The 20,627-nt window shown below is 46.2% G+C and overlaps 1 protein-coding gene across 1 annotated transcript in view; it reads right to left on the bottom strand.

The window, feature by feature from the left end:
• Nucleotides 1-20,627, bottom strand: part of LOC104270477 (voltage-dependent N-type calcium channel subunit alpha-1B-like) — a gene marked incomplete at both ends in the record, with an annotated part of 115,550 nt that overhangs the window by 56,797 nt on the left and 38,126 nt on the right. The window contains 5 exons of the mRNA XM_009864860.1: nt 3,291-3,500; nt 7,068-7,124; nt 9,111-9,185; nt 9,889-9,945; nt 19,237-19,352. Of these exons, the coding sequence (XP_009863162.1) occupies nt 3,291-3,500; nt 7,068-7,124; nt 9,111-9,185; nt 9,889-9,945; nt 19,237-19,352 (515 nt within the window). The remainder of the gene's footprint in view (nt 1-3,290; nt 3,501-7,067; nt 7,125-9,110; nt 9,186-9,888; nt 9,946-19,236; nt 19,353-20,627) is intronic.

The raw sequence follows: 20,627 nt of genomic DNA, 5'->3' as shown, positions 1-20,627 counted from the left end.
TCCCCTGGTTTTGTGAAACCTTGTTCCGCCTATCTCTAATGGATTTGTGCACAAATCTTGTGCAGAACAGGGCTTTCAAGGAGCTCTCCTCAAGGGCTAAACTACAGTTGGGCTTGTTCATAAATCTCTTTACCACAGGGTTCACCAGTCTGGCTGCAGTTCAGCACATGCAGACGTGAGAGGGGCCAAGTCCCATCTTACTGTGACTGCAATAACAAACCAGTCACTTAATCCATGCAAAGTCTCATGTCTTTTAAGGTGTAAAATATTCCCTGCATTCAATATTAGACTTTAGATTAGTGGGAAAGATTATGCTATGAAAACTATCCCATCCCTCAGGGAAGCGGGCAGAAACCTTTAGGATGTTACCAACTTAAAGACAGGTACTACAGCCCATCAGCCTGAAAAATCGGGAGCGTTTGGAGGTACAGGACTCTTGTAATTCAGGAGATTGAACTTGTAAGCTTTTTCAGTGGACAATTCCTGGAAGCAGTTTGTTCTAAAGTTACATTATAATAGTTTTCTTCACAGAGTTTCATTTACACTGTGCCGCAAGACAGACTAGAAACAATCCTCCCCAGAAAGAATCCATGGCACATCTGCTTCTCATCTTGGAGAAAACTATATTGGGGGGGGAAGAAAGAAAGAAGAGGAAAAGATTTTGTGGACCATCTTAGAATTTCCAAGATGACTTCTCATTCTATATCTCTGGCTTTTATTCTCTGTCACAGTGGTCAGTGTTCGAACGCTCTGCTTAGAGACCAAATGTTTAGACCTATTCAGGAACATCCACAAAACTTATGATTCCTCCTGTCTTCTGGTTTTATCCGTGACTCACCTTTGTGCTACCCCACACTAATCACTGTGCTGTTTCTAGCAGTGTAGATTCCCTAAAAGAAATACTAGTGACTAAGGGATGGAATTGTGAAACATCCATCCAGGTGTTTTCTTATTGAAAAGGACACTTAAGTCTTACAAGTACAGGGTGGCACAAAGACACAGAAAGGGCAGACGAGGCACGGGAGAGCACCTACGGGTGGGAGGGTGCTGAGGATTGAACTCTCAGGAACACACAGTTCGCTGGTGATTTTTCTCTTTCCCAGTAAGAATGAGTCAATGGGATCGCTCATTCTTAGCTAGGTAGTACCCTAGCACCAAGAAATTCAAGCACACTCCCCAAGGGTTTCTGAAACCAAGTTCCCGCTACCGAGTGTTACGGACACACCCGGAGCTCCCGAAGGAAGGATTCACCACGATCCCAGGCATAACATGATTTCGACCTTCCCTGTTTTTTCTTCAGCTGAGGTACTTTGGGAGCCTAGTCTGTGGCCCCTGCCCCAGCTACACCTGAACAGAAACAGCCCTTCCAGCTCTCATAGGAACATTAAGTAAAAGTCACTGGCTCACAGGTTTCTTTATGTTAGAAAAGTTCTGCCTGAGGTGTTCTCAAAACAGTTTGTAAATGTGAAGCCTTCTCTTTTGAGTTGAAAGACTTAGAAGTGGGGTTTTTTTCTAGACATTTAGTCCTAATTCACGAGGAAAAACCTAAGCCTCAAACTTTTAATTACTCTGCCAATCTAGCTTATTACTTCCTCTGTTAAATTTAGGAAATGAATAAGCAAGACTGACTTCTCTGTGTAGTCTGTCTCTCTTTTCAGTCTAAATCTTGCAGAAGAAAAAATCTCAACCTAACCCAGAGCTGAAAGAAGTTTCTGTCCTTCTTATTCATCTCTCGCTATAGCTGCAGTTACCTAGTGGTGTTAAATATTTCAGCAAACATTATTAGGGAGGTTTTTTTGAAGTCGGAGCTGCTAATATTCTTGACCTTCTAGGTATATTAAAAAAAAAACTTCAAAAGTCGGCTTCCTTATTATATGGTAAGACGTGAGGATCCAGGGCTAGAAATATTTAAGTATCTAATTTATATAGAAATCAATGTAGATAAGTATCTTTAATGATCTAAGCCAAAATTATTATATTAGACTGTTTCAAATATTTTGGTTTGGTTTTTTTCGTAGTTTTCTGTTCGCTTACCTCACAAGTTTTACTTAAAGAATTCTGAACTACCCACATCTGAACATCAAATGCTGAACAAAAGATTGTTCCTGGCTGGTTTTATAGAGCCAGAAGTGGCCAATGCAACAGCTAAGTCTTCCAGCAACAAACCCTCCATCCCTTCCCTTCATAAGGAAAAACCTGCCGTGTTCCACTTTCACTGTCACCATATTCTTACCTTACCAATTCCTACCAGTTTTCCAGTTCTAGGAGTCACAGCCTACAACCTTTGTTAAAAAAAAAGAAAAGCTCTGTCCCTCAACTTCCGCATTTTTTAAAACACGTTTTGTGAGCAAGTCTGCAACCTCAGTGTAGTGACATGGTGTGTAACAGCTCTGACTGCAGAAAGCTACTTCCATTTATTATTCATCATAGGAAAAAACAATATCAAATCTAAAAAAATAAAAAATCCACATTCACAAAAAACCACCCCCAACATACTTCAAAAAGCATGTATAAATTATCCGAAGCCTGAACTCATACAAGAGCACAGGAACCAAGCTAAAATAAAAGCTTTTGCGCAAATATAGTGTAATTTTCGGTGTGGTATTATTGCTATCACAATTGCAGATATTTTCCCAGAAGGGCATCATGACATCTATCTCATCTAATCACACGCCATTACTAAGGAAGGCACGATTATCAAGAAAGATCTTCTATAAAATTGGACCCTTTTAAAGAATATGACAATAACTGTTACAACCGTAGCAAATTAGGGCACGATTCTATAAGCAGAGAGAGATATTTTTATCTCCCAGGTAGCAGAGTGCTGCTGTCCCAGGGACATCACAGCTGGCAGAGCTTTAAGTATCTCCACAACAGAAATCACACATGGATGCAGATCAGCCCCAAAGTGACAGGAATCCTGCAGATGCTGATTAGAGAGAGAAACTTGCTTTTACCCAGGCACAGAGCTGCTCCCCTTCCTTTCATAAAAGCTGCTACAGACCAAATCCTCCCGTCTTGCTGCAAGATTTAAATGTAGTTGAATCTGAAGTTTCAGACAACGTTGAGGGAAAACGTTCCCATTTCAAACCAGTCTCATGACCTGGTGGATTTTCGGTCAATTGTATGACTCGATTACTCTTGAATTACTAGAGCTAATCACTATTGCGCTTCTGACCCTCCTTGGAAAAAGGCAAAGGAAGCCAAAACCCAGACCTCATGGGGATGTGACAGCAGCAATCAAAAATGCAAGATCTCACTGGAGGAAAGGTGGAGTCCCCGGTACTCACAGAGCGCGGTGGTGAGCTTCTCCGGCTGGTCGTAGTGGACCATTGCGACACAGAGTGTGTTGAGGGCAACCACACAGAGCACGATCCAGTAGAAGCTCTGAGCTTTCACCATGCGCCGAATGAAGAACCGGAACATTTTCTCTTTCCTCCTGAAGTAGGACGAGCTCTCATTCTTCCCACTCTTCAAACTGGCACGGGCAAAAGGAGACCCTGGGAGAGAAAGAAAAGTCACCACACCACATCCTGACAGGTGAAAGGCTGGAGGACATTCCTGGGCACACAGACCCTCTCCCAAGCAGCAGAAAGCTGGGCACGTTGACCATGGGCTGAGCAAGGGCATCTTGCTTGCAATGACATCATGAGGGATGAAGGCTGGGATTTTAAAAGTTCAGGAACGAATGCCCAGCTCCACCAGCTAAAGAAACTGGGTCTCCAACCTTTTGAAGCAATCTCGATTGTTCCAGTATAACTCATAACTTTTGGGTTCCCAGTTGATTTGAGAGCCAGAAAATACCAGCCACAGTGGTGTTTCTGCCCGTGGTGTGGAGCATATCCTCCTGGAGCTGGGCAACTGGCAACAGTTAGGTCGGTCCCTATTTCCCCTGCTCCAAGGACGAGTCAAAGATCCAGCCCTTGCTATTGAACTGCGTGAAGTTTCCTTTATTTTGCTCTCCAATTTCATGTGTCTCTACAGCAGAAGACTCAATATGCCTCCACGCATCGTGTTTTGGGAGCAGCTACTCATTTGTGTCAATTCTGCCTGTATCAGCTACATTTCAACTCTGGTCTGAAAGCCTGGAAAAGAGTCAAATGTTGGAACAATAGGAAGCCGACGGAAGAAACAATTTCTAATGTAAGCTCTCCCCCTGTGCTTGCAGGCACCGCTCAAAGAAATGATGAAAAGGCAATCTCCGGCCAGTGCTGAGGCAGGAGAAATCGGCACACGTGAGTGACAAACACACGCAACCCTTGGTGTTCTTCTGCAGTGGCTGCAGACTCTGTCTGAAAGCGGGGCAAATCGTGACAGCCACAGGCTGTCCCTCCTACCTGTTTCACGCTGTGCTGGCACCCCTCAAACTGCTGGAAAACTTTTCTTCGGGGTGGTGCGTGGCAAGATAAGATGTTCCTGCCCTTCCTTATCATGGGAGAGAACGTCCCAGAGGGTAGGGCTGACCAGGACACATGCTGTCCTGTCTTGGACCAGAGAGTGGATGACTTGCATGGGCTGCCATTGGAGATGGCTGGGTTACATGAACAAAGTGTTCTGGCTGTGGCAGTCAAATTTTTCAGCGCACTCGCTTACATTTTAGCACTTGGAAGGCGTGGGAATCTCACCGTTTCATCCTGCCACAACAGCAAACATGGCATCCATAGAAAGGATGAAGCATCCAGATGTGACAGCAATGGATCCTCCAAGCCTCACAGCTACACAGAAGCATGTGCTGCGCCGTCCCTCCAACAGAAATGAAGCTCTCTGCTCCTTTTCACGTTGCCGGCCATCCACCAACACACCTGGCCAAGCTCTGAACAAACACCTTGCGGAAAAGCTCGGTGTGTTCTGTTAGTTTGATAATCCTCCCTTTGGCAGTTAAAAATCAGTGGTCATCTATTGCTTTAGGGCAACAAAATGAACTACAGGTTAAGATAGAGGTGCACTATATCGTAATACTCTTTTAGCAGGTAAAGACCTCTCAGATATTCAAGGCAGTCTACACTGTCAGATTGCCATGGGAATAGTCTGCCGCCCTTTTGTCCCCTCTGCACTGATCTTCCAGTAAAGAAAAGCAGCAGTAAGCAAACTGATCTAATGCAGAAAACATCCACTTCTCCAGGCTTTGCTATCTGGCAACCAAAAGTGGCCTGTGTCTGGCACAGCATAGAGGGTGGGAAGCCAGAAGGAGCCAGTATCTACCGCTGCACACTTTTTAGTGCAGAAAGAAAGGCTGAGAGGTAGGATGAAAGAAAAGACTAAATGTTAAGAACAGCTCCAGAGAAAACAATGGGAAGTGTTTACCACTACAGAGCTTTATAATGCAGTTATAAGGCTCATTGAGGTTCTTGTTTTGAATTAAAGTGCAACATATTCAGCCAACGGCCAGCAAGAGACCTGTCAAAGCCTCCACCACCCTGGTCTGCATCTTCACGTTGCACTCAGTAATTATATTGTTAGTTCTTCCACGCTCCTTATGCTCCCATCAGCAACACATTATGGAAAACCGTCCAAAAAATCTTCACTCAAAAAACATATTCTTTATGCATAATTGCCCATATGATCTGATTGTTTATGTTATGCAGAGTTTCAGCCTTTTCAGGAGCCTGCAGAAGTATCTGCTTCATCCTTTCCTTCTTTTCTGCCTTGTTCCGTGAATCAAAATCAAAAACACTTTTCCCAAGTGGGTGAACCACTCGCAGAAGGTGGAAAGCACTGCTGTTATTTTCCCTGCCATATGCTCCTGAGACAGTTCCCAGCTCTGCATCAGATTATCCACGAGCCCAGATGCTCCATCATCCGTTGCCACCTGAAACGCTGACTTCAAAGATCTGTTTGCGTGGCATGGGTGCCCAGAGCCTGGAGGGACTTGGATGTGAATGCAAAGATCTCATAATTATTGCAACTGTGAACAAATGTTCCCAAAATGACCATTCCTTGTTATCCATGCGGGGATTTGAGCTGCTCAGGATGAAATGAAACGAACCAAAAATGCACACGGTTGCTGCATTTTTGCCCTCTTTCAGAAACAAACCTCTCATAGAAGTGTCAGCAGTTAAGCCACAGAACCTGCAGCTTGCTCAGCCTGGGGGACTGTGGCAGTTCCACAGTGGGTGACGGTGTCAGTAACATGCTGAACAACATCCATTGCTGCAAACAGGCCTCCATTTAAAGGGAGGGAATGGGGAGGGTGTAAATCCAGCGGCAGCTGTAATCTCTTAAAATGTTAATGCCAAATTTCCAAAGAGCATTCGAGGCACTCATGCTTGCAAGCGTATATGGACACGTACTCTCAAATGTACTGTTTGTGCTGTTACTCGTATGCAGCCAGGATTTGCTGCTCTGTGGTAACTGGGGTGCCAAGGCATTTCTTTGGAAGATAATGAGAACATCTGCTGCTTCAGCAGCAAAACAAAATACAGCCTGAAACAACAGGGACAGGACTAAGCTAAATAGCTAACTCCAAAGCAGGCGGGAAGATCTCTCCCCATACCGCAAGTAAAAGCCCACGGCTGAAAGGTCTTTCTGCTGATGTCCAAGGAGCTCCCTTTGACGGGTGCGCTGTGCCCCAGAGCCTGCCCCCCTGGGCAAACCCGAGTCCTGCTCCTGCCTCTACACCTCCAACCCTCTCAGGAAGGAACCAGCTCTCTGTTCACGGCTGAACACGTGGGACCTCCGTAGCCTAACGGTGCAAGGCTGACCAGTATCATTTGATGTATTAGGGCTTCGTTAGACTAAAAGAGCACGCTCCAAGCAGAATCACAGGATGGTCAACGCTAGCATGGATTCTCCAGGTGTTTCGGGAGGGCTCTTTTAGAGGGAGCAGCATGCAATAGCTGAGCAGGGCAGCGTGCAGGAGAGGGTGAAGCCACGAAGCCATTTGCTTTGGAAGGTCAAGTGCTGCTGCAGGAGCAGTGATCATTCTCCTTGTTGAAATCGCAGCTTCTGGAGCGAAGGAGCCGCTCGGATAAAACACGGCATGGACACGTTTAGGTGGAGATCTAAACCTCGGGGAATGCGAAGCCAGTACTCACCAACGGAGCAAATGTCTGTGAAATGGTCCTCACCTTCTTCAGCATGAATCAGGTCATTTTTGCTCTTCTTTATTGCGGCTCTTTTCAACACTGTGTGCAAATTAAAGAGAAAATGCCCCGTGAGCATTCAGAGGGGATTCTCTCTCCCCCTCCCTTCACTCTCCGGGGCCAGTGTTTACTTCCCAATGCCAGCTCCGAGCTCTCACACAAGGGCAAGAGGGAGCAAATCGGAAAACCTACAACCTTGCAGGGCCTCTACATGCTTTGGTGCCAGGGTTGTTTGTTTATTCAACCTTGCAGATCTTGAAGGTTTGCCAGGCACAGGTCAGCAGGCTTGCGCTTCACCCCAGCAGATGCAGGAGGGGGTCGGCGGGGGGAGTCACTGCAGCTGCTGGACCTTTTAGTACAGCAGAAAGGCTGAGCAGGGTCACGGAATCTTTCCGAGCCCCAGTGGGTTACGAGATGAGTGCTTCTATCCATTAAAAACATTAATGCTGTTTACAGTGTGTACCATTAAGAAGTCAGCGTTTCCAGTGCTCGGATACAGTTTACCACAGAGCAATGCCTTAAGGAGAAGAAATGCTCTGTCGAAAGCAATGCCACAAATCAGCAAACACGCTCTTAATAGCACCCACTGTATATTTCCTTCCCTCTGGGGATGTAATAACTCTTTGAAAACACACTTTGTCCAAAAGCATCTCTTGTGGGGAGGGCAAACATCGCCTTGCTGTTTTACTCGACAGGGCGCCTTCCTGTTTTACTCGGCAGGGAAAGATAACCGCAGCCTAAGGCTTGGAGAGGTCTGCACCGTCCACCCAGTGCACAAGGGGCAACGCAGGCACAGCGTGGACCCTGGTCCCGTGACCACCTACCTGCAAAACCTTGAGAACCAGCAGAAAAAAAGACATTGATACAGTTTGGTAACAGCTTCAAGACATACAGTAACTAAGCACCATTTGCTATCAGCAGTAAGACACCCCACGGTGTGGTGATACATACTGTTCAGTAGGCACACACAGCAAACCCACTCACTCTGCAGCGACTACCCTGGGGGTAGGTTTGTGGGAGAGGATCCCCTCGCCCTACACAAATTTCCCTGCCTTGACAGAGAAATGGATGCGCTTCTTCCTCCGCGGCTAAGGCAAGCGTTAGTGCTTTCCTCACTCCAAGGAAACACCCAGAACATCGCCCAGGTTCGGAGAGGCTCAGAAAGGAGAGGGTGCTCTGAACCTGTGATCTGGATTCAATTTTTTGCAGATAACCTCTTTTGTTCTTTCCTTCCCCACCCAGATGTAGGCTGAATCCTCAGTCCCAGCAAGACCAGTTTTGGGGTCCTTCAGGCTCCATCTGTCCCAGTACACTCCAGCATGTCCATGGCCATTCCCAGCACTGGATCAAAACCAGCCCTGGGAGTCAAGTTTTGCAACGCTCCCTGGCACGAATTGAATGTTGCCTTCTTTACCTTCTTCCCCAAAAAACTCCTGCTTGTGTTTAGCAATGGGGTTGTGCCATCTCTATAGGCACCTTGGATGCAATGTCCCCCCAGTTTGGAGGCTATGACCATTTCCCAGCATAGATGTGGCTGCTCCACACCAGCGGGCATCAAGGCTGGGAACATTGCCGGGCTCCTTTAGCTTACTAGTACAGTGGGAGCCTCAGCACACCTGAGTCTTTACTCCATGGCCTGCACCCACCTCTAGTTCACTTACACCACTCAGCTTTTCAGACTACTCTTCCAGACACTCGTTTCAGCTCGAGACTAACAGCCCTGGACAAACTTCCCCAGCGCACGCACATCCACACACACGCACGCCGAGATTTGCCAAGCACACCTCAGCCCTGACCTCCTTCAGCCCCAGCTCTTCCGTCCCCGAGTCCTCCCCGAGCACAGGTTGCCGGATCAGCCAAGGCGGGCTCAAGCCATGGGACTTCCTGACGGCCCAAGAGGCCGCGTGGCTCGGCGCAAAGGTGTAAAATTGCCCCGGGGAGCGTCGCCGGCGACCTGGGCACGGGGGGCGGCGGGGGCGAAGCCCTGCCCCGCTGTGCTAAGCCCCTGGTGATTTGCAATCCACTCACTGTTGTAGCTGCTGCCGCTGCTAGTCTCTGCCGGTGCCGTGCCTTGTGGAATCGGCCCTTCCGAGGCGGCCCTCCCTGACAGTGAATGGGAGGAGAAAAAAAAAGAGGAGGGAAAGGGAGGGGAGGGGAAAGGAGGAGACATGGGAGGACGAAAGATGGTCAGAAAAGGGAGAGGGAAGAATCTTTAACTGATCTTCGACTGGCTGTCGCATCCTAAGAGCTGATGGGGCTGGAGGCACAGGGAGAGCGGTCCCCATGGCCTCGCTGCACCTGCGGCTGAAGCTCGGTACCTGCGGCCGGCCGGCAAGGCTAGGGTCACACGTCGGAAGATAGGATCACCACACCCTGTTATGTCTTACTGCTTACAAGTAACAGGGGTCTTAGTCTCTGCCAAAACCATCTGGAAACCTCGGTTTAGAGCCCTGCCTTCTCTCGGTCAGCGCCTTTCTCTCCTGGCATCCGCTCTGCGGCCTGTCCCCGCCACGACCTGCGCATCCACGCGGCCCAGCCCCGCTCGGGCGGAGGCTGCACTGGGACTGACCGACCCCGAGGGCAGATCCCCATCCCAGAGGGGTATCTCGCATAACTGCTCACCAGCCACCTGCAACCTCGAAAACACCCGGTATGGGAAAAGGGACTCTTTAGCTCGACTTATGCCAAGTGCATGCAAGAGCGTGTTCCTTGCGCCCTCCTGGTTACAACGGAAAGCCACGTCAGCGTACAGCAGGTGAACCTCTCATGTGTCACAGGAGGAGAATGGCACAGCAAAAGGACCTACCGTCCAGAGGAGATTTCTCTTCGGCGTTCTTGTCTTCCTCTGCCAGCATGACCTCCTCTGTAAAAGGAAAGACAGCAAGATTCAACCTCCGATTTATCACATTCCCGCTCCAAAAATACAGCCGAGCTGGATATGGCAGGCATCTGTCCCAGCTGCCACCAGCCTTATCCCATTGTATCACCCAATGACACCAATTCTGTGGAGGAAGGCACAGCTCCGAGTCGTGTTTCTTATCCCGTGCCCCTCTTGCACAGGGGGAGGAGGCCAGGAAAACCCCTGGAAGACCATAGCACTTCCTCGGCAATTTCCTTCTCCACAATCAACCACCTGCTTCAGCTTCTTTACCCAGTTATCGTCCACAAGGGACTTCTGGAGACCAAGAACATTCCTGCAGACCCGAGCAAGATCACAGGTCTCCACAAAACAGAGGATGGTCCCCCTCCTGCCCAGCCATGTTGGAGACACTCTTTGAGAAGGCAAAGATGCTCACAGAATCACAGAATGTTGGGGTTTGGAAGGAACCTCTAGAGATCATTCAGTCCAATCCCCTGCCAGAGCAGGATCACCCAGAGCAGGTCACACAGGAACGTGTCCAGGCAGGTTTTGAAAGTCTCCAGAGCAGGAGACTCCACACCTTCTCTGGGCAGCCTGGGCCAGGGCTCCGGCACCCACACAGGGTGGAACCTCCTATGTTCCAGCTTAAACCCATTGCCCCTTGTCCTGTCATTGGACGCCATTGAGAGGAGCCTGGCTCCGTCCTCCTGACACTCCCCCTTGACGTATTTATAAACATTGATGAGGTCACCCCTCAGCCTCCTCTTCTCCAAGCTAGAGAGCCCCAGCTCCTTCAGTCTTTCCTCATCAGGGGGATGTTCCATTCCCTTCATCATCCTTGTGGCTCTGCCATGGACTCTCTCCAGCAGTTCCCTGTCTCTCTTGAGCTGAGTGGCCCAGAACTGGACACAAGATTCCAGATGTGGCCTCACCCCTCAACACCCATTGCCGCTCCTCATCTCCATCAATAACATCAGGGCTCAGCCCGTGGGAAAGGGACGTCTCGTGGCACAGAACACCACCGTCAGTTTTCCATTCCTGTGTAACTTATCTCAAAACTACAAGTTTATACTTTCCTACAGTGAAAGAATTCAGAGAACATTGAAGAAAAAAACCCCTGAACTGACTCATTTCTATCCGCCTGAAAGAATCAAGTTTCCCAAGGTTTCACAATGCAAATGTCATCACCCAAGTCAATTTGCAGCACGCACCACTCTGCGCCAATACTTGAAATCACACAGTTCAAAGAGTCTGAACCACAGCTTTTAGCTTGCCGCTGTCAAATTACATGAGGATTTTCTAAAGGACAATCTAAACAGAACAAAATATTGAGTTGCAGCTGGTAAACTGTACACTTCCTGGTATTATTATAAATAACAAATTCTTTGACATGCTTTTCAGAGATGCAGTTTGGAATCTTACTAAAACATCTGACACTGTGTTCCCACAAAATTTTGCTTTAAAGTCCATTTATGCCAGCCTAGATGGAAGGCTAACTGAAAAAAAAAACCCACAACAAAAACACAGCAAATCACAGAGTAAACATCAAAGTGTGGAGCTGAAAGCTGTCTAGAAGAATACTAGAGGGATCAGCACTACTACACAAGCCTTATATAATCTCTTTATTAATCATCCGGGAGGGAGAGTGAAAGATATTAATAAGACAGCAAATTGAGAAGGCTGAAAAATAATATCCAGGACTGAGGAAGACTGGAAACCCAAGCAGAGGAGAGCAAAATAAGAAAGTGTAGCAGAGACATGGAGGAAAGAAAAGCTGAGACAGGGTTAAAAATTTCAGGTGAGCTAAACATCTGCACTTTAAAAGGTGTGAAATCCTTCCCAAAACTCATAGGCCAATATAATTCAGGCATTTTCAGAAGCTCCATAAGACAGGTCAGAAAAGTGAAATGGGCTTTTTAGACAGTTCAAGAGACTTCTCTCTCAAACCAGCACCTCAGAAACCAGAAGATTCTTCGGAAGTCTTACCTGGGGAAAAGCTGCACTGGTGTTTGGGGGCTAAAACCATGGAAGGAGTTAAACGGCAACTAATAATGAACATGACTGCCCTAAAACATGTAGAAGAAATGGTTTAGATGTGGAGCTCCCTTCCTTAAGGCAGCTAGACAAAAGGCCTGTAAATGTGAAAAACAAAGTAAACCTGCACTGGAAGGAGCATAAGATTGAGATGCTATTATGGTGGGAATTTTCTATAGATTTTTTTTTTTTTTAAAGCTTACATTGCTCATGGAGTGTGATTTTAAAAACTTTACATCAGTTCTAGACTTGATTCATATCAGTGCATGAGGGAAATCATTTGTACTGGTTCCTTTCAAAGATCTCTGAGCAGGGAAAAGAAATTCTGCTTTTCCCCTGTTTCTGAGTGTCTTCTTGTTTTGAACGTTCCTGTAACTCTTTGCTGTGACTGTTCTCTTTCCTTTGGGCAGGAACAATCCTGAGTCCCCAGAGACTGTGAGCTGTGTGGATAAGTAACCATCATGGTTTGCAACGGTGTACTGGTGCCATCTGACGTTCCTGTGTCACCTGCGACCTCACAGTCAGGCTGGCGAGAGCTTCAGCCATACTGGGGTTTCAGAAACCAGACTGCTAAATGCCAGTGGGACCTCCGAACTTGTCAACTGTGACAATTCACATCAACACATTTTCACCTGCAGACCATCGAGACAATTCTGTAAACCAGATGGGCCTTTGCCCTAAATTTGCCCTAGGACTTGGGGGTGTCGATAGACAAGAAGCTCAACACGAGCTGGCAGCGCACTCACGCAGCCCAGAAGGCTAACCCTGTCCTGGGATGCACCAAGAGGAGTGTGGCCATCAAGTCGAGAGAGGGGATTCTCCCCATTTACTCTGCTCTTGTGAGACCCCACCCCAAATAGTGTGTCCAGTTCTGGTGTCCCCACCATAAGAGGGACATAGATCTGGTGGAATGAGTTCAGAGGAGGCCACAAAGATGATCCAGGGGCTGGAGAACCTCCACTACGAGGACAGGCTGAGGGAGCTGGGATTGTTCAGCCTGGAGGAGACTCCGTGGGGACCCTGCAGTGGCTGAAGGGAACCTACAGGAAGGCTGGAGAGGGACTTTTTACACAAATGTCCAGCAATAGGACAAGGAGAAACAGATTTAAATTGAAGGAGAATGGATTTAGACTGCATCTTAGGAAGAAATTCTTCAGTTCGAGGGTGGCATGACTCTGGAATAAATTGCCCAGAGAAGTTGTGACTGCCCCCTCCCTGGAGGTGTTCAAGGCCAGGTTGGATGAGCAACCTGTTCTACTTGAGAGGCGTCCCTGCCCATGGCTGGGAGGTCGGATTAGGTGATCTCTAAGGTCCCTCAAACCTAAAACATTCTATGATTCAAGACCCTGAGTCAATGCTCCAACACATCTCCATCTACAGACATACCTCACACCAGGGTTCAGTCTTACTGTCCCTTAAAATAAACAAAATCCAGGTTTTACCTACGTAATTCCCTCAAGCCAAACTCTCCTCCACTCACCATTGCTCCTGACAGTGACTCTCATCTGTCCTGGATCCTCCGGGAAACCAAAGGACCACATGATCTACCCTACTGGGGCTTTATATGGGTTTTAAAGCCTGCTAAAAAGACAGCCTGGCAGGCTAGTCATCGTCACTAGGAGTTGGGGTTTTTTAACCTTACAGCATCCTAAGCAGGAGATCAGAAGTTGCGTTGCCTTTAGTCATGACTGCAACACAGAGGCTGGAAGAAGATAACTGGGACACCTGAAAATCCTCCAGACAACAGTGCCTCTCCATTAGAAGAAATATGCAACAAAGAGACAGTATCAGATCAGCAACTCCCAGCCTCCAAACCTTTGTTTGAGCACAGGAGCCTCGCTGGCTGTCAGTAAGAGGTGTCTCAGCTGTAAGATTAATTGCTGGTCGTTAAGTGCTGACAGCACACAGGGTGTCACAGGACTGGAAATAAAAGCAAGCCTTACAGTGGGGAACTGACAAGCTGAGTAAGATGGGCAAAGCAGCAGAAAAACACGGTACCCCTGCTCTTTCTCTTTGGCATGAGCAGATGGGACATTGGGGGCTCGAAAGAAGAGCAGATTACAGGAATCAGCTCAGGTGCAAACAGGCAACAGAAGTCAAAGGAAAGGAAGAGCAACTGAATTTAACTGTTTCAGCTTCAGGCTTGTACAACAGAAAAAGTGGATAAAAAAATCTCCCTTAGAAGAAGCCACCACACTCTCACAAGGAGCTCTGATTTGTCTTCCTGGCAAGTATTCTCCCTTGCCATCTCACACACGTTGCTGCCCTTTTTCTTTGATGTAGGTGTCTTTGCCCAGCTGTATCAAGGGTCTCGTTGCTCTGTCTCTTCTACAGAAAGCTGAAACCTGAGGTTCATAAAGATTTGTCGTGTCAAGGAACGGCACTTAAGCCACAGTGAGCCAGCAGAGAAAGGTTAAACCCATTCCTGAAGCCTGCTTACTCCAGAAGAAAAGAAACGCTCAGAATCAGCGCTATGCGAGAGAGATGGACTTGGAAAGAATTAAAATGCAAAAGACATGCAAGTTGATTAGCTCTGAACTGAAAGACTTCCAGTCTCTGAGCAAAGGGTTTTCAAAACGATGCATGTCCTTGTAAGATAAGAGAAACATCTTCAAAAGAATATTTGTAGCCTTATAAGCACTTTACTTAGTGCAAAGAACTTCTAGTTCCCCGCTCTCCATTGGAAATGCAGCATGACAGCCCAAGAGTTGCCACAGTTTTGAGGAGTTTAATGGAGAAAGCAGCGGTGGCGAAATCATTTGCATGGATTACCTTGCTCAGCTTCACCGCTCGTTAATTCCTCTGAAAAGCACCATTTCAAACTCCCTCCTGCCTTTGCACGGAGCCCGACCAAAACATGAAACGAAGAGCAGAGTCTGTCCCAGCACACAGCAGGTGGAACAGGACGGGGGTTGCTCTTCATCGACAAGATTTTATTTGATACTGGGTGAACTCAAGAAGAGGCTTTTGGGGACAAGAACCATCGTCTCGTGCCCAGAGGAGCAGCGTGGTGCGAAGCATTGCTCTTTGCACCTGTGCCAGCTGATTTCTGCTGGTGGAAGGAGTTGGGCCCTTTAAAGGGTTTACTAAAAAAACAGAGAGTTGAGTTTATTCTTCAGGATTAAATTTAAGATCACAAGTCTGGTTCTAACTGATCCACACAGTTGACTTTTAAACAATACAGAGAGTCAGTGTTTATGAGCTTGACATGACAACTACCATACAAGATTTTGGCCTAAATTCTGTGAGATACAAGGAATGATGAGATTTGATCATTGCTTCTGGCCTGTTACTCACACTAGTTTTCTAAGACTGAATATCTTACAGAGCTGACGACACTTAGAAATTTATACGTTATTGAAGGTGGCATGACATTTCTTCTTGACGTCTTCAAAAGAGACTCTACTGAGTTCCAATTTTTCCTTGCTTCATCTTGACCTCATGATATGGGAATTCAGCATAAAATCAGCTGTTATCATTTGAAAATATTTAAACCCTCCTTACTACCCTACGTATTCATTCCTGAACACATACCCGAGAAATAAGTAAAGCTGGAAACTTCATACCTGAGGATCTGTATAATCCTGAGAAAGTAAATTCAAACTCTGAGGAAATTAGTCAGATCGTAGGTTGATTTTTTTTTTCTTTCATGCACATCTAAATTCAGCACTACGGCACATTATCTGTGCTGTGATTTTCTCTTTCATTCCCCAATCTTTTGTTACGGAGGTGTTTGTTAAGCACTTCAATCAATTAAGACTTCCTGTACTAAGTATAATTCACACAAGTGTTTGCACACTAAGGTTGCCACTGTTTAGAACACCTTGCGATAGATCCCTCGAGCAAATACGCTGCTGACTGTATTAAACAATCCACATTTAAAAGAGCTTGAACTATGTTCGCTTCAGTTTCAACCACAGCTGCACTTCTGGTGATTTATCACTAGTGATCTGGCACCAAAATCTTCCAGGTGTGCCAAGGTACCTCCTCCTTGAAAATGTGACAAGCACTCCTTATTAATATTTTTTCTTTCTTTTTATACTCTTATTTTACCACTGGAAAAAAATATCAAAGTACTACCAGAAAAAAAAAATAAAATAAAAGCCAGTTACTCAAGAGCCAGGCTATTAGAGCAGCTTCATTCTTACAACACAAAGGTAAGACAGGTCATTAAACCAGGTCTGGAACACGCTTGAGTCAGCACTTCAGGAAGAGGAAAGAAAGACCCTTTGTTTTCTTCTGCAGGACTAAACAGTCAATAATTTCAATATAAGGAAGAGTTGATAGTAAACAACCCCAACATTTTACCTGAACCACCTTCTCAATGCAAATGGGAGGTAGCAGACAGGTGAACGAGTGATTTTAGTCACATGCCTTGGTCTTAAACCAGTTACAGCCCTTCAGGTCAAAACTGGAGCACTACCAAGAAGGAAACTTCCTTTCCAGCTCTAGCAGCAACTAATCAGGACATATAAAATACTACAGAGCAAAACCAATCAGGTTAAGTATGAAGATGCCACTATACCAATCACTGGAATGCAGCTTTCTACTCTTCCTACCTTGCATCAAAAATAAATGAAGAAACAAAATGAACAAACAAATTCTCAGGGAGGATACTGTAAATATATTAGAAGCCTGGAGAGGCTTCCATGGCAAGAGAGGGGATTGAGCAGATTGGTTTTGCATGCTTCAGAGCAGAAAAAATAAGATGAAACAAGGTAAGGAGAGAGCAGAGAAGGAAAAGTAATAAAAAGAAATGAGAAGTGCTCTCCTGAGCTCTTCCTCTCATTGCAGAAAGGCAACATATTTAAAATCGAGGACAGGACATACAGTTTAGTGGGCTGGGTTGCTTTTTAAAAAAATCAACCAGACTTTTGTTACCATGAGGAACTCCTCGCTACAAGATTCAGTGAGGTCAAGGATGCTTGCAGGATTTAAAAACAACTAGATATTCAGACAAATATCAGCAAAATCCTCCATTAGAGCTAAATACCAAGAGATTTTGCTCTTTCATTTATGCAAACAACTTATCACACCCAGGCTGGCACAAGAGGTTTCTGTACTCTCTGGGCTGTCTGTGACCGTCCCCAGGTGTTTTCCTCCCCACAACCTTGGGAGCTTGCTTTAGCTGTTGTCTCTCACATGGTCCTGGACAAAGAAAACCAGTTATCTAGTTTGGAAATTCAAGATCATTTCACAGCTGAAATCCCGGCCTCTAAAACAGAAATGGGAAGTCCCCATCGGCATCACAGTCCCAAGTTTCAGAGCCTGGATTCTAACCAGTTAGCTAACTATTCTAACTATTCCGTTTCAGTTAGCCTTCACACTAGTTTTTGTATTCAAAGATTTACTGAGACTGCTAAGCTGGCTTTAATTATTGATATTATTCAGCTGTACAGAATATTTTTATTATTCCCTGATTCAGCTAATTTGCAGACACCTTCCTGTTCTAGAAAACCTTCCGGATCTTGTTTTAATCAGGCAAAATAAAAAGATGTGCATTTTACAGCAGTTTCTCTCTATACTGGAGTGGCATTTATTCAGTACCGGCAGCACAGAAACAGAACAACCAGCCATATCCCCAGGGATGCACGGCTGGATTGGCTCTGTGGTTTATAACTTCTTCACCTCAACTTTCAGTCAAGTGCAGCTAATGACCTTCTGCATAGCTCTTCTTGGCAGAACAGCCACCAAAATGAAACGAAGCAACCCACAACCCTGCAAGGGAATTCTCTATCTTTATTTTACTGATGAGGAGACCAGGATTTAGAGACCGAGAAATCCCAAGAGCCTTAAAAGTGAGACGGCACTAGAGCCAAGGGAGAACCATGAAGGGCTCTGCTCCAGCCACCGGATAAACCATTAATTAATTTGAATTTGAAGTAGCACAAAAGCTGTAAACAAATGGGGAAGACAAATTATAAATGGGAAGTGAATGTTTCTTTTTTTAGACAATAAAATCCTGCAGAACGGAGTGTGGTTACCTAATTGGGGACAGTTGCTGTTGAACAGTCACAGTAAATAAAAGTCCCTCACTACAACTGGCACTCGGTTGTCACTCTGTATCATGCTGTGGGAAATAATGGGTTCAAGTCACCCTACAGACTGCTCCTGCTTCTTTCTCTTTGACATGTCAATGCTTCAGCTTTTTTCCTCTCCAGCCAGGTTGTCCAAACTTGCACCAGACCACAGCTCTCTGGGCAGGGCTGAGCCCCGCTCCCCCGAGCACAGGGGCTGGCAGAGCCCTTCGGAGGAGAAAGCAGAAGCAAGGCAGCAGGAGCCCTGCAAAAATGCTCATCCAAATACCAGCACCCGGGCTGTGCACACCAAACAGAAGCTGTAAATCTCACCGGGCGAGTCACTACGTAACGTTGGACTTCAGCTTCCCCATCAGTAAAGGGCAAGGATGAACACGACGTGCCTAGCAAAGCACCTGAAAAAATCTATCTGAGAAATCCCCACTTCTTTTTCTGTGCATCGTTGTTTTAAAGGGCATTTTTATTTCACTCAGATGTTTCAGCTTCTCAGAAAAGCAAGCAAGGAGAGGAATTAATCCCAGAAGTTTTCTTGATGGTGTATGAATGAATCACACTGTGGTTATGTCAATATATCTATTAGCTACTCGATAGCACAGAAAGCTTATTGGTAACCTTTACTGTTCAACATAAAAGGAAAAGTATGCTGTTTTCTGCTAAATTAATGTGTTTGGGTCCTTGTTAAAGATGCTCATGTCTTGCAATAAAGTGCAGTGTTCAGTTATAATAGTTATAAAGCAATGTTAATATGTGCTGGGGTGAGTTTCATGAAAGCGATCTCTGTAGCTCATAAAAATGACACTCCGGTGTATTTTACCATCATTGCAGGAGAGGCTTATAAAACAGCTGTGGTGGAAAGTAAATAAAATATAAATGACTCATATAAGGGAACAGTTTCCCCACTGAGCAGACTTTGGGCACTGTATCACTTTTTATATTCTACTGTATTAAGACAATTGCTTTGATCTCAGCAATAAAGTAAGTTGGCCCATCTCCTTTATTTTTGCTTAATCAAACCGAGATCCTTTGCAGTAAACTTTAGTGTGACTGCTCAGAAACAAGCCCGACAAAACCAACAAGTGCTGGCTGGGCTCTTTCTGGTCGTGGGGTAGCTCAAGAGCCAACAACACCAAGGACCAGTTCTGGGGTCACCATCCTACATCTTCACCAGAGTCTACTCGCCACAAAACATACAGAACAAAAATCAAGAGACCTCTCGCCTTACCTGCTTTGAAGATCCACTCCAAGTACCCATTTAGCTCCCGTTCGATTTGCTGCTGCCTGCGGAGCTTCAGGAAAGCTCGGCGATTTTCTACCCTCTCACGCTCTTTGGCAAATTCACTACGGAGAGAGAAGAATGAGAAAGTGCACGTCACGAGCAGTCAGGGAAAACACGCAGCCCTCCTCCTGTCTTTGTATTCATGAAGGTTGTGAAGTCGGCAGCAGCAGAAGCGAGTGGAAACCACAGCATACTACGTGATATTGCCCAACAAACTACTACTTCAATGGTAGCTCAGCTGTTTCTCTGCCTCTCTCATCTTGGAAGAGGACTGCAAACTGCCATTTGCACACTTTTCTTCTGTTCTAGGGCCACCCCTTATCCAAGATCCTGATGCACAATCACATAACACCTCTCCAGGCATGCAATGCAAACTATAATCCCCAACACTAAAAACGTTCCCCCATCTCTCTCCCTTCCACAGCAGAATTTCCTCTAGAAGCACAATATGGAGCCCCAGAAACAGCAGCACTCCTATGGTGCTGGAAGAGATCTACTCCTCCCTGTTAGCCTTTCTCTGAGTTTTCCCAGGCTTAAGATGACTTTGACAGACACAAATCAGAAAAGAATGACAAGTGAGGATGGGGTCAAGGCGAAATAGCCCAGATGCTCTGGGCTGAGGGCGATCCCGCTTCTTGCTAAAATCACCTGGAAAGCAAGTATCAAGTCATTAGAACAGGACTGTACCAGGGAGTCAGAGAGTAAGGTTCATCCAACCGTTACAAAAGTCTTGTCCAAGTACATCCTTCTGCCTAGTTTGAAATGGTGCTGAGACACCAGTGCAGCCACCAGGCTAAGACACCCATGCTGGGGCTTTCCCCAAGCTAATTTGTATCACCTCCGGGAAGTTTCTCACGCCCTGCCTGGAGGTGTACGTGCCCATCTACAGTTTCTGGAGCACTGAAGCAGCCTCTGCAACCTCTTACTTTGAGCACGCCCTGGAGCAACTCCCACAGCAGCTTAATCCGTATGATTAAATGTGGGATTGGGGTTTTGCCCCTCATGTACACCAGCGGTTGACTCAGTCTCTCATTTCACATCTGAACTCTGCTGTGTCCTTCAAATCTTCAGTTAATTGTTGCAAACCTCCAGCTGACTGCTGTTCTCGACTACAGTCTCACCTCATCTCCTGTTCCTTACCCACATGTGCTCTTCAAAGGCCAGCAAGGAGCAGGAGATGCAAGGAAGGTGGAAGAATGGGAGGAAAAGGAGCTATGAGTACCAGAGGCACCTTTATATCCACAGTTTACACTTCATCCTTCAAAGGTGACACTTTTGCCTGGTTTGACAGGACTGGCTGACCCACGGAGAAGGGACCATGGGGAGAACCTGGCTTG

The sequence above is a fragment of the Apaloderma vittatum genome, unplaced genomic scaffold (assembly GCF_000703405.1).
Source record: "Apaloderma vittatum isolate BGI_N311 unplaced genomic scaffold, ASM70340v1 scaffold2802, whole genome shotgun sequence".
Taxonomy (NCBI): domain Eukaryota; kingdom Metazoa; phylum Chordata; class Aves; order Trogoniformes; family Trogonidae; genus Apaloderma; species Apaloderma vittatum.
Note: the sequence above shows the minus strand (reverse complement) of the source record. Positions and strands in the feature narration are given on the sequence as shown.